This window comes from Palaemon carinicauda, chromosome 33 (assembly GCF_036898095.1).
Source record: "Palaemon carinicauda isolate YSFRI2023 chromosome 33, ASM3689809v2, whole genome shotgun sequence".
NCBI lineage: Eukaryota > Metazoa > Arthropoda > Malacostraca > Decapoda > Palaemonidae > Palaemon > Palaemon carinicauda.
The window spans coordinates 13043086-13057699 of NC_090757.1; the positions used below are offsets into that span (position 1 = coordinate 13043086).

At 41.4% G+C, this 14614-nt stretch overlaps 1 protein-coding gene across 17 annotated transcripts in view; it reads left to right on the forward strand.

Moving 5' to 3' along the window:
• The window catches only part of LOC137625854 (protein Son-like), a 137733-nt gene that overhangs the window by 99737 nt on the left and 23382 nt on the right, over positions 1–14614 (forward strand). For 9 of the 17 annotated variants that reach the window (XM_068356758.1, XM_068356757.1, XM_068356759.1 and 6 more), the window contains 2 exons: positions 1716–1826; positions 2139–2252. In XM_068356758.1, coding sequence (XP_068212859.1) covers positions 1716–1826; positions 2139–2252 — 225 coding nt within the window. Of the gene's footprint in view, positions 1–1715; positions 1827–2138; positions 2253–12477; positions 13215–14614 lie in introns of those variants that run through there. The other 8 variants (XR_011040926.1, XM_068356766.1, XR_011040924.1 and 5 more) reach the window with 8 other exon arrangements.

Below are 14614 nucleotides of genomic sequence, written 5' to 3' on the forward strand. Positions count from 1 at the left end.
TTGGAACAAATCACAAATTTTAAGTAATTTGTATTTTTCCAAACAGTACTTACCTCGAACTACTTTCGGGTTATTGCCCGCCCAGCCTTCCCCGAGTGTCTTACAGGAGTTCGAATTAGAGTTATCAAAGCTTACTGACGACCGAGACCTAGCACCATGCGCTCGCTCGCTCGCTGACCTGGGTCGCTTCAGGGCGAGTATCCATCTGTCACAGAGGGACCCAGTTAGGGAAAACGGAGATAGGGGAAACTACACAAAATTCTGGTCGGTTGGGAGGAGTTCCCCAGATACTCCTAAGAAAGTAGTTCGAGGTAAGTACTGTTAGGAAAAATACAAATTACTTAAAATTTGTGATTTTAGTCTGCTTTAGATTTTATATATAAGTATCTTACATGAGTATGACATCAGGGACAGGCTGCTCAGTCTTAATGACTAACGAAACCAAGGCTTAATAAGACGTCACAACTTGAGAACCAACCTTACTTGTTATAACACGAGGGCAGTCCTTATATACTAGGTCCAAGTAGTTACCAGATTTGTGAGTAGATACTCTTATGATTTGCTCAAAGCCTGAATTAGAGGCAAAGTCCAAAGCTCTTAAGCCATGGCGACCAGTAGGAGAAACAGAATTTAACCACTCCCTATTGTGATCGTTGAAATCACAAGCAAGCATAATATTGTAGAGGCTATTTTATGATCATCTTTCATCTTAGCCATTATGGTAAGACAGGTAAAGATAGGATCATCCAAGTCTGGTTCCAATAGATCAAACAAAAATAAAATTTGTCTGCCACAAACTTTTATTACCTGAATCTCATGACATCCGCATTCCACATTCATAGCAAAACTTATAAGAAGTATGGTACTCTGTTCTGATATACACCGACAGTCACTTTGCCCTTTGAATGGCATCCCATTTCAAAATTATTGCTTTCTTAAAACTTGGAATAAGGAGCTCAGATGAGTGCCTCATCTGAGAAGCCAAAGTTTCTGAGCATAATAAAATATCATACTGTCTGGAAGAAAGTGCAAGGTCTTGAATATTGTCATGCAGTCCACGATTATTTCAATGCATCAGACAACACCGGCAAGGTCTATGATGCACTGGTCCTGGATTTTGTGCAATATCTCTGGACAGAATGAGAATTGAAAGCAATAAAAAGGTCTTATCATATTTGAAAATGAACATCATAATAATAATAGAAACTGTGTGCACAAATATATATATAAGGATATGGTGACTTGCACATCTCATAGACTATCAGATAAAATTGGTCAACATGGCAGAGCCAACACACCATGCAAGGGTATTTACCCTCCAGGTTAGCCACTAAAACTAAAGGGAGGGCAGTAACAATGGTTTGGAAAATGAATACCTTGAAGGAAGATAAAGGAAAAGGCATCTCCTTGATAAATCACCAGATATCCATGGCCTTTTTATGAAGCCTGCCCGACAGAAACATATTTTTGCCTCCCAAATTAGTTAGTTACTTGCAGCTGTAACTTTGTCTGTATAGGAAGTGAGTACAGTACTGTATCTCAAATTTCTGAATCTCCAAAGAGGTGGGTATTAACAACATAGTTATCTAGCCAGCAGAAAATCTTCTAACTCTAGCAATCCTTAAGACAACAAAGTTAAGCTAAAGTATACACAAGGATTTTTTTAATGAAAAAGGATGTTTTTCAAGAACCACATACTTTCTTATTTATTCCAGGCAGTAGACATCTCGCAAATTGTATCGTCACGGCTGAGTGCCATGAGGAAGCTGCAGGACAATCCAAATGATATGGAAGCCCTCAAGACACTTCATAATGTTCAAAAAGATGTAAGATAATTTTAACATGTAACTTTTGGATAGTGAATTAGAATTGGGGGAGGATATTTTCAAATGAATCTCAATTATATCTGCTGTAGTTACTACCATGAAATTTCATTTCTTCTCCATATTACTGCCATTACTTTTTATAAAAAAGTTAACTTCTAATGTTGTCTTTTTACGAAAAAAAATTAGTTCTCAATTGCTATTCTTAGGTATAATCATAATTTTTTCCGGTTTATTTTCAGATGTTACGAAAAAAAATTAGTTCTCAATTGCTATTCTTAGGTATAATCATATTTTTTTCCGGTTTATTTTCAGATGCAGACTTGGGCTTTGAGCAAACAGGAGCCAGGTCAGTTTACAGGATCCACGGGTGTCAAGATTTTGTCGCAGGAAGAATTATCAGCCGGTCAGCAAGCATGGGTTAGGAAGGTAAGGTGTACATGGTGGGTCACTATCTTTAATTTGACTCTTGTTGGGAGCTGGATGTTGCGCTGAGGCTATTTGCATATAGGGCTTCATGAATTTCTAAATTATTAATTTATTTTTTTCATTTTTTATTTAATTTTTGTCATGTACAGGAAGTAATTCATGACTCCAAGGACCAAAGGGACCTAGAGCTTTGAAATATGTCATGCTGTAGTATTGGGGATTCAGATCTATTACATAAAGAAAAGCATCCTGATGAAGGGAACCTAGGGAACCTAGGGCGTAATTTATATTGGCTCCCATGATTTACTATGCATATTTCCCCCCCCCTTAATTCTAGCCTCTTGTGGGTAAGAAAGGTCAACTACCTAAATTTCACTTTTATTGTTTAGTAGTTATCTTCGTTCCCTTTTCTTGTTCCATTTTTGTCTTCTCAACTTCTTAGGATTGATCATTTCAAAGAAGAACCAGGCATGACTTGTAGATCCACATTTTGGTTCTTAGAACACTAGGGAGTTTTAAAGTGCATTGTGTGACTCCTTACAATTTTTCACGTACAGAGCAGATTTTAGAGGTTAATAAGGTCTAAGGAAACAGGATAGTGCAAGATGATGCATAACAAACCAGAAACCCAGAACCCAAACAAGAATTTTATGAAAGATTACAAATGCAAAGACAGAAGTGTCGCAGTGGAGGAGGATGATATTATTATGGGCATTGTGGAGTAGATATAGGTTGAGTTATTTTGAGAATGTAATTGAAAGGTTAGGTTTTGGAAAGAAAAACAAGTGAAAGGTCCTGGAATTCGGTAGAGCTAAGAATAGATTAATTATCAAAGTAAAAGAGCTATTTTTCAATATTTAACTTAGCCGGTGATTATATAGCTGCAACTCTGTTGCTCGACAGACAACTCTACGGAAAAACTTGCCAGCGATCGCTACACAGGTAGCGGGTGTGCCCAACAGCGCCATCTGTCGACCAGATACCCAGCTCTCAATGTAAACAAAGACTCAACTTTCTCTCTGTCGAGGTGTCGACAAGACGTACTTTACTCGCTGTTGCTAAACTGGAGTTTTTCACATCTATTTGGTGAAGTACTATATTCTAGTTTTGAGCTTTCGCTATGCAGGTGTTTTATCTTCATCTTAAATCTTGAACTCGTTTTGGATAGATTTAATTATGGTGACAAAGAGAGTATGGACTTTCTTTCACTTTTAAATGGCCGACCCTTCCCTTAGATGGAAGTGTGTTTAGGCTTTTAGTAATTATCTTATCACGTTATAGATTTTCCTCTATATATTTTATATCTCTCCGCCTTTATTAGGCATCTTCGATTAACTTTCCATTTATTATAAACATATAAAAATAAATTTTAATGTTTTGTTTATATGCGACCTTTCCTGAGAGTAGGCGGTCCTAACTTGGAAACCGAAGTTAATCAACGTTGAGCCCTTTATATCGTAATTAGCTTTTAAAGAGCTAAGGATTTAAAACTTTTTAAATGTAATATTTTATGAAAGAATTTCTTTGATAGTCTTCGTACTGTTTTCAAAGATGAACTAACGTTTAGTTTATTTATGCTACGCAGTTGTTGACGTTCAGGACGTTCAACATGCGCTCTATCGTTACGATAGAGAGAGAGTGTATCACGGTTTCACTTTGCAGTAAGAGTAAATCGATTCTGACGTTTTGTTCATTCTTTCTTAGCTTAAATGTTTTAAATTCTATTTTAAAGGAACTTTTTATTTGAAAAACCTTGTTTTTTCCTTTAGTCAAATAACATGTTTTTTTGACGAAATATAATTGGGCTCTACTCTTAGGTGCGAAATCAAGAGAGAAAGAGAGAGAGAGATAGAGACGGAGGGAGAGAGAGGAGAGAAAACGTTCTGTTCAAGCGGGTAACGTTGTTCTCGAGTTACTCTCGTCCCTAGTCGCTGTACGGGGCGGAAGGATAAAACGTTTTTAGTTTTTTATTCTCGTCCCCAGGCTGTGTGCGGTGAGAGATTGAAAACGTAGTTATATGAACTAGTGTTTAGTCTCTTTCCCAGCCACTGATTTTTTTATCTTAAAATATGTTTTCTGTTTTTTGCTGGTATTAATGAGCTTGCATTATATGACTGATTTCGCAATTACTACCTTTTAATGAAGGGTAGAATTGCGTGTTTCAGGTAGAAATCAGTAAAAGTTTCGATTTCAGTGAAATAAGTGCAAAACAGAAAATCGAAATGATAAAGTGATATGCGCAAAGTGTTACAGTGTTGCGTCCGAGGGTTCGTCTGTTCGTGCCTGTCGTTCACCTAGTCCGGGACCTCTTGCATGCTCCCAAGCCCAGGGGAGAAGTAATGTCAAACGACTTATGGGTTCGAGAGACCTTGATCAACGAACAGACGTTTTCCCTCTATGGTATCGGGTGTATCTTACCAAGATCTCCCCTACCATAAGACGAGAGAGACGTTGTTTCTCCTCGTCATCCGAAGGCTTTTCGCATAAGAAACCTGTCACAAGGTTTCGAAGCCCTTAAGCGAAAGTCAGTCCTTTCAGGACAGGTCCAGCGTCCTGATTACAACCATTAGGACAGCTCTGACCCTATGCAGTCATCGGATAACTGCTCGCCGCCTAACAAAAGCGTAACACAGACTCCGTGAGTCTTTTTTTTGTTGGCAAAGTGTTGCGGTCACAGACGTTACCCTCGTCTCTTACCACAACCATTTCCGTTGATCCTTAATGGGTTGTATGGCAAGACATGCAGTATATGCTTGCCTCCCTTATGGAAGACAATTCTGCCGATTAGTCCGTTGAGTCTAGCCGTTTATCTCATCGATATCCTGGCTTTCAGCCAACCTAACGTTCCTTTGTGCTTACTGTTGACGTTGGCGTAGCTTAGTCACGTCAGTCAGGTTGTTGAGAACCACACTCGATGCGGTCTCGTGTGGTTTTTCAGCCGCATTTGGACGTTAGGCCACTTGCTGATGCTCCTGTTGACGTTCAAGACGTTCACTAACAATCGGAGTTGACTTGTTTTGACGTTGTGCGTCAACCTCCGCATTCTAGAGTTGTTTTGACTGCTCAGTCTAGGCAGTCAAAGCAGTCTCGAGTGGACGCTGTGCGTCCTCACGCACCTGTTTTGGTTGACAGTTCAGTTGTTGACAGTTCACAGACTGTCAAGCAGTTACATGACGTTGTGTTCTGGTCCGCTACTAATGCACCAGTGAGTGTGGACTCTGCTTGTAAAGCATTGCCACCACGGTAGGTCTCTCCCTTGCTTGAGACTCAGCTTTTATCGGACAAGGTTCCTGTAGATGAGGAAGTTGCTGTTCCTCCTCCTACTGATATTCCCTTGAGGACTCTGTCAGATGGAGAGGAGCCTAAAGCTGCTTAGCCCCCTATGGACTTTAATTAAATCATGATGATTTTTTTAAGGATCTTTGTCCGGATCTTTTTGTAACTGCTGCTCCTCGTTCGCCTAAACGTCAGAGCTTACACTAGGCCTAGCTACTTCGAAGCCGTTGTTTTTAAGCTAGTGCTCTCTCGCTCTCCTAGAGAGCTTTACGTTGGCTAGGCGACTGGTTTTTCACCAGGAGGAGTTTGGGGGATACAGCCTTTGCTTTCCCTTCTTTTAAACTGGTTTATAGAGCGAGAGTCTGATATGACACGAGAGAAGTTCTCGGCTTGGGAGTTCATGCCTCTGCCCAGATAGACTTCTCAATTCTCGTAGACTCTCCCTGGCGCCTGGCCAGGAGACGCTCCAAGTTTTTTACAGGTCAACCTCACAGCTGTTTTCGAGCCTTTGAAGTTTTGCTGTACAATTATGTCATGCATAACAAGGCTTTCAGGGATGGTAAGCGGTACCTCCTCAGTCGCTAACCCCGTCTGTTGCCGCACCTGCTCCCGTAGACCCTAAATGGGCTTTGCTGCAAGACATGCAGTCCAAGCTTGCGTCCTTGATAGAGGACTTTAATGCGGAGAAGGTTGCTACCGAACCTTCTGGCCAACAACCTTCCAACCGGTCGGTTGTGCGCCCTGTTGACGCTGAGGTAACCTACTCGCGTCTACCAGTTGAGGTGGTTCCTCCACCGATGCGACCCAGTGTGGGTTGCCAGCCGCACGTTGACGTTAAGCGACGCTCGGAGGTGGTTGTTGACGTTCAGGACGTTCAACAACCAGCAGAGGTGACTTGTTTTGACGCAGTGCGTCAACCTCAGCAACCCGGTAGGGTGTTGACTGCACAACCCAGACGGTCTAGACAGTCTCGGGTTGACGCTGTGCTTTCTCGCGCACCCATGGTTGTTGACAGTTCACAGACTGTGCAGCAGTTCCATGATGTTGTGTCCGGCTCCGTCACGCATGCACCAGTGCGACCGGACTCAGCGAGCCAGACGTTGCCCACTCCGTTGCCGTTTCCTCATCAGTTTTCGGATGAGGAACCCTCTGATGAGGACGTTGCTGAACAACAAGACGATCAGCCCCCAGAATAGATCAAGCCCTGCTATCCATCCAGAAGATGCTGAAGAAGGAACGCTGCTCAGTCAGGCTGTGGATGAGTCTGGTAGGGACGCTGTCATCCGTGGAACATTTTGTGTCACTAGGAAGACTACACCTCCGTCCTCTTCAATACCATCTAGCTTTTCACTGGAAAAAGGACAAGACGCTAGAAGCGGTCTCGATCCCGGTTTCCGAAAAGATAAAGTCTTGTCTGACTTGGTGGAAGGACAATATCAACCTAAGAGAGGGTCTTCCCCTGGCTGTTCAGACTCCCAACCACGTTCTCTTCTCGGACGCATCGGACGTGGGCTGGGGCGCGACACTAGACGGTCGGGAATGCTCAGGACTGTGGAACTCGAGTCAGAGGAGCATGCATATCAACTGCAAGGAGCTGTTGGCAGTACATCTGGCCTTGAAAAGCTTCAAGTCTCTCCTTCGAGGCAAAGTGGTGGAAGTTAACTCGGACATCACCACGGCCTTGGCGTACATCTCCAAACAAGGAGGTACCCACTCACTGACGTTGTACGAGATCACAAGGGACCTGCTCATCTGGTCAAAAGGTCAAGACATCTCCCTAGTAACGAGGTTCATCCAAGGCGACTTGAACGTCATAGCAGATTGTCTCAGTCGGAAAGGGCAAGTAATTCCAACCGAATGGACCCTCCACAAGGATGTGTGCAAGAGACTTTGGGCCACTTGGGGTAAAACCATCCATAGATCTCTTTGCAACCTCGCTGACCAAGAGGCTTCCAATCTATTGCTCTCCAGTCCCGGACCCAGCAGCAATACATATAGATGCTTTCCTCCTAGATTGGTCACATCTGGATCTCTACGCATTCCCACCGTTCAAGATTGTCAACAAGGTACTACAGAAGTTCGCCTCTCACGAAGGGACAAGGTTGACGTTAGTTGCTTCCCTCTGGCCCGCGAGAGAATGGTTCACCGAGATACTTCGATGGTTAGTAGACGTTCCCAGTAGTCTTCCTCTAAGGGTAGACCTTCTACGTCAGCCACACGTAAAGAAGGTACTCCAAAGCCTCCACGCTCTTCGTCTGACTGCCTTCAGACTATCGAAAGACTCTCGAGAGCTAGAGGCTTTTCGAAGGAAGCAGCCAGTGCGATTGCTAGAGCAAGGAGAGCGTCTTCCATTAGAGTCTACCAATCGAAGTGGGAAGTCTTCCGAGACTGGTGCAAGTCAGTTTCTGTATCCTCGACCAGTACCTCTGTAGCTCAAATAGCTGTTTTTCTCTTATACCTGAGAAAAGGACGATCCCTTTCAGCTCCCACTATCAAGGGCTACAGAAGCATGTTGGCATCGGTCTTCCGGCATAGAGGCTTAGATCTTTCCAAACATAAAGATCTGCAAGACCTCCTTAAGTCTTTTGAGACCACCAAGGAGCGTCGTTTGGCTACCCCTGGATGGAATTTAGACGTGGTACTAAGATTCTTCATGTCAGACAGGTTGGAGCCGTTACAATCAGCCTCCCTGAAAGATCTCACTCTGAAGACTCTTTTCCTGGTATGCTTAGCCTCGGCTAAAAGAGTCAGTGAGATTCATGCCTTCAGCAAGAACATCGGATTTTCGTCAGAAAAAGCCACTTGTTCGCTACAACTTGGTTTTCTAGCCAAAAATGAGCTGCCTTCTCGGCCTTGGCCTAAATCTTTCGATATCCCCAGCTTATCGGAGATCGTAGGCAATGAACTAGAAAGAGTCTTATGCCCTGTTAGAGCTCTTAAGTTCTATTTAAAGCGTACTAAACCTTTACAAGGCCAATCTGAAGCTTTATGGTGTTCAGTTAAGAAACCATCCTTGCCTATGTCAAAGAATGCTTGGTCAGACTTTATCAGATTGTTAATACGAGAAGCTCATTCACATCTGAGTGAGGAAGACCGAACTTTGCTTAAGGTGAAGACGCACGAAGTTAGAGCTGTAACAACTTCCGTGGCCTTTAAGCAAAATATATCTCTGCAAAGTATAATGGACGCAACCTATTGGAGAAGCAAGTCAGTGTTCGCGTCATTTTACTTGAAAGATGTCCAGTCTCTTTACAAGAACTGCTACACACTGGGACCATTCGTAGCAGCGAGTGCAGTAGTGGGTGAGGGCTCAACCACTACAATTCCCTAATTCCTTATCCTTTTAATCTCTCTCTTGAAATGTTGTTTTTTTATGGGTTGTCCGGAAGGCTAAGAAGCCTTTCGCATCCTGGTTGATTTGGCGGGTGGTCAAAGTCATTTCTTGAGAGCGCCTAGATTAGGGGTTTGATGAGGTCCTGTTGTATGGGTTGCAACCCTTGATACTTCAGATCCTAGGGGTCGATCAGCATCCTAAGAGGATCGCGAGGCTCCGTAAGGAAGACGTACTTAAAAGGCAGAGTAATTGTTCAAGTCAACTTCCTTACCAGGTACCTATTTATTTTGTTTTTGTTATTTGGATAACTTCTAAAATGAAATAAAAAACTCTTAGCTCATAAAAGTGTAAACATATATTACTGGTCTCTACCCACCATCCTGGGTGTGAATCAGCTATATAATCACCGGCTAAGTTAAATATTGAAAAATGTTACTGTATTTTGATTATAAAATAAATTTTTGAATATACTTACCCGGTGATTATAAATTAAATGACCCTCCCTTCCTCCCCAATAGAGACGCAGTGGGACGAGGAGAAAATTGAGTCTTTGTTTACATTGAGAGCTGGGTATCTGGTCGACAGATGGCGCTGTTGGGCACACCCGCAACCTGTGTAGCGATCGCTGGCGAGTTTTTCCGTAGAGTTGTCTGTCGAGCAACAGAGTTGCAGCTATATAATCACCGGGTAAGTATATTCAAAAATTTATTTTATAATCAAAATAACATTTTACAGAGTTATAAATGATAAGTATTAGCAGACTCAAAGAAAATGTATAACAGATGTGAGAAAGAGGATAAATTAAGACATGGAAAATTAAAAAGAATATGAAAATTAGAATAAATTGAGAGAGAAATTAAGTATCTAAAGAAAAGCAGGGAATCCAGTGAAACCATAGCATATCTGGAAAGGAATTTATAGTGTCATAGTGTTAGAATAGAGATTTACAAAGAGCACTTTGAGAAAGTAAAGTAAAGTAAAAAAAAAAAAGACTGAAGCTGCTGGAACAGTATATAGTTAGTTGAGAAAGGAGGCACCAAGTGTCAGGTAGCAAGAGCAAAGAAAATTTAGGAGAATTGAAATTAGAATCTCTAGACAGCAGGGAGATGAAAGAGAATTCTTTTTGGGTCGTGAAGTAGATAAGGAAAGATTTGAAATCTAAAGAGGCAGTATTTTGAATATCAGAAATTGGAAAAGATAAATGTAATCCAGAGAAATGCTTACGTATATCCCGCATCATCATCATTGTCTACCCCATTGACGCTTAGGGCCCAAGCTAGATTTCGCCAGTCATCTCTATCTGAGCTAATTAATACTTCGCTATTCATCATCTCCTACTTCATGCTTCATAGTCCTCAGCCATGTAGGTCTGGGTCTTCCAACTCTTCTAGTGCCTTTTGGAGTACAGTTGAAAATTTCTATAATGGAAAGGGGATTCCCAGTGCCCTCGTCCCGTCACTTTTAGTCGCCTCTTACAATATGCAGGGATACGTTGGTGCTATGCTAATTTAAAAATTGGGGGAAGTGCCTTGGTGGAAAGATAGATTTAAATGGCTAAATTAGAATACATGTATAGTAATACAGGTAATGCTATATTAATGTCAGTAAAGTTCAGAATCAATATTTTCAATTCAACTACTTCTCAAGGTGTAAAATGCTGTAACCTGCAGTGTAAACTGTAAATTTTACTTATATAAACATATACAGCTAGCGCGGGTTGTGATGCCCAAATTAATTTAGGGCAACACAAACCGCTCAAATATTCGCCAGCTAAAAATCCAGTTTGTATGGCAAGAACGGGTTAAATGACTAATTGGCAACTTTCCTTCACTCCCCCTCACTCTCAAACCAGTTAGAAAATCTCCCTCAGTTGCTGCGACGCATTCGTTAGGAGAACATTTACGACGGTTATGCTAAGAGTCCCCCTCAATTAATCTTCGTTTTTTCGGCCATTAACTCCAGTAGTTTTGGATGAAAATGTCTAGGCCTCGAACTGATCATGATGATATTGTCAGGGTGATCGAGTGTCACCGATTAGGCATGAAAACCAAGGATATAGCTAATCAAACCGGAGTAAATGAGAGGCAAGTTAGAAGGTTGGTTGCACGCTTCTTGGCAGGAGATGGTACCCTCCCGTTTCCCCGACATGGAGGGGGGGCAAGGAAGAAGACTTCGCCTCGTATCATTCGGCTTCTGAAGAGAAATGTTGAAATGAACCCCCGTGTTACTGCCAAACAATTGAAGGAACAAAATTGTAAAGTTCTTGCTGACATATCAGTGCGAACGATACAAAATTGTTTGTCAGGGGAATTGAAATACAAGAAAGGCCCTGCTCGTAAGAAACCTTTCCTCACTAAACGCCACAGAGAAAATAGACTAAGATTTTGTAAGCAGCTTAGCCAATGGCCTGAGGAGGAACTCAGAAAAATCCTCTTCACAGATGAATCAACCTTTTACGTTTCTAATGCGACTGGCAAAAACGTTTGGCGTCGACCGGGATCTGATCCCTTGGACCCCAAATTCCTCACTCCTACCACCAAATTTCCTGCCTATTTGATGGTTTGGGGGGGTGTGGGATATGGTGGGGTTACTGAGCTTGTGTTTCTACCCCCCAAGCAGACTGAACAAGGAAAGGTATCTAGAACTGCTTCGTTTGCATCTTGAGGATTCGTTTCACCGCACCGATACATCAATCTTTCAGCAGGATGGGGCCCCTGCTCATACAGCTAAGGTTGTTACCCGTTATTTTAGGGAAAATAACGTTAGTTTTCTTGAAAAATGGCCTGGTAACTCCCCTGATATGTCTCCAATCGAGAACTTATGGGCAATTCTCAAGGCTCGTATCCGGAATGAAGACACTTCCACTCTTGCTAAGCTAAAGGCAGCGCTACGGGCCGCTTGGGATAAAATCTCGAAGGAGCTGTGTGAAAACCTCATCAACTCCTTCCCCAAACGCCTTGTAGACGTCATCCAAAGGAAGGGTGGCCATTGCAAATATTAATTGAATGAATGATGAGTAATTACAAATAAATTCATAAATCCAAGTTGTGTTTTTTTATTTTTCTTGAATTTTTCTATCTGCCTTTCATTTTTTATCTCATTTTTTGCTCAACAGGACATCACAACCTGCGCTAGCTGTATGTATGTATGTATGTATGTTTGCATGCATGAATGTATATGTGTATATTTAGATATAAAGTACACAAATACATTGATTGTGTTTGTATATGTATAAAATTGTTAATAGGTAAGGAATAAAACCTTTCAAGTCATTCCGGGGAGGGTTGAGGCTTTGAATTTGATAGCTTGGTTCAACCATATACTTATAAGGATAATAAAAATTATAATATGCACAGTTAAAGTTGTGGGAGCATACTTAACGTAATGACAAAAGAGAAAAGTGCCTTTGAGACATTCTTGGTTCCCTTTTAGATTTGTGGTCTTTCTTCCTGGCTTTACTATCACTTGTTTGTCATGTAGTCACATCATCATTTTGCAAAGTGGTTATGTAATGTTGGATGATGGTATTTATAGGTGAAAGGGATTGTAAAAGATGGGTTTTACAGTCTCTTTCTAGCTCAGGGTTACACCAGCCCCCGGACTGTTGTGTTTCAGGTTTCCACTTGCCAGGTCCGTCCTGATGACGTAGCGAGAAAGCTCCTCAGCCTTCAAGATGCTGCGCTGCACCGTTGGAAGATTCCAGAAAATTTAGGACACTACCAGGGACCAGACTAGTGAAGTACTTGAATTGTGCCTTGCAATTTATGAGTGGAACTTGTTACTTCTTTGTAAAAGTAATTTTTAATGCTTGGTTACATGCTGATATATCTCTAAAATGGAAGGTTGTAGAAATTCATTGAACCAAAGAGTGTGTTCCACTGAGTTCATCATTAGTTTTGGTCCGTGGTAGTGTCTCCCAGCTAAAGAAAGAAGGCGAATTGAAGCCTTATAATTTTCTCCTTCGAGGGCTCACGCAGGATAGGGGCCAGTGGGACCATGCGTGGTACACTGACCCCTAGCCTGTCGTGAGAGGGATCTAGAGGAACAAGCTCTCATGAAACACAATTTATCCAATCATTGATTATCATATTTCAGAATTTATAAAGCCTCTAAATTACCTTGAATTACAAGTAGAATTATAAAAGGCATATCACCATGATCAGAATGATAGACTGAGAATCACTTGCTGGCCAATTTCCCTTTGCCTGTGGCCAAATGAAGAGAGAGCTTGTTACAGATCTGTCCCTGTGATCGCTCTGTCCCATTAGCGCTTCGAGGTTCTGGCATCCATCTGCTGTGGGGCCAAAGGTGTGTGACGTCGCGTGGGGACGGGTGAGTGAAACTACGTAGTGGTGAGTCTCAAGGGAATTAGTCATACATGTTGCATCATTAGGTTTGTCATGATCTTTTTTTTTTTATTTTTGTTTGTAATATGGGTTCTGGTCATGAAGGAATTTCTCTTCACTTGGACTGAAGTATAATTTAAGGCTTTTTTTTAGTATATTTCATTGTAGGCAGGAAAATTTTCTGATAACTAGATAAGATAGATGGATGATATAATTTTAAGAACATTAAAGGAATGTTGATTAAATTAATTTGATAATAACAGGCCACTGACATTGTATTCCAGCTCATATTAGACCTTGAGACAAGGAGTTAGACAAGTTCACCGAGTATCTTGTGAAAGTCATTTTTAAGAGAATCTATGGGCGTATATGAGTGAAAATTTCAATAAAAGAAGGACTAAAAATGTAATTAATTTTTTAAATTGACTATTTTTATACTGTATGTATTTAGAAAGAGGAAACATTTTATGTGGAAATTATTATTAAAAAAATAAGTGAGATTGACACTACCATAAGGTGGGTTGATATATTTACTGCATAAAAGTGATTTATATCACCACAAACTCATCACTCATTTAGCCTTCATTGTTGGTCTTCAATATCCTAGACAGTGTTCTTGATTGACAGACAGAAGAGTGGTTGTAAAAATATTCATAGCTCACATGGATCCTTGTCTCTTCATCAATTGCAGTAATACCCAACCCTGTATTTTTTATAATTATCGACGGCAAAGTACTTACAACCTGCTGTCATTTTGATATAGGGTTGTGGTGGCCGATGTGGTAACGTCCTTGACTGTTGAACGCTAGATTGGGGTTTGAGTCCCGCTCAATCTCGTTAGTTTCCTTGGTCTCTGCAACCTCATCATCCTTGTGAGCTAAGGATGGGGTGTTTGGTTGGAGCATATAGGTCTATCTGCTGAGTCATCAACAGCCATTGCCTGGCCCTCCTTGATCCTAGCTTGGGTGGAGAGGGACTTGGACACTGATCATATGTATATATGGTCAGTCTCTAGGGCATTGTCCTGCTTGATAAGGCAATGTCACTGTCCCTTGCCTCTGGCATTCATGAGCAGCCTTTAAACCTTTAAACTAACTTAATCAATCCTCTGGTACACTTGGGATGCGTAGGTTCTTACTGAATTCACTCCATATGTGTTTTTCTTGTGCCGTCTCTATGAGCTCAACCCAATTGTCAGATCCAGCTGTGTACAGCATTTAATGTTATTTGTATGAAAACCAGGTAGAATGCAGTAATAGAAACATACTACAGTAATATTAACACAATAATAGTCACTTTACTTCAAGGAGTGTGACTTAACCCCATTAAAATAATGTAATTTTGGAGTCACTTTTTTTAATTTCAAAAACCATTTGAAAGAGACTTCTATGCTCTAAAAGTTGTAC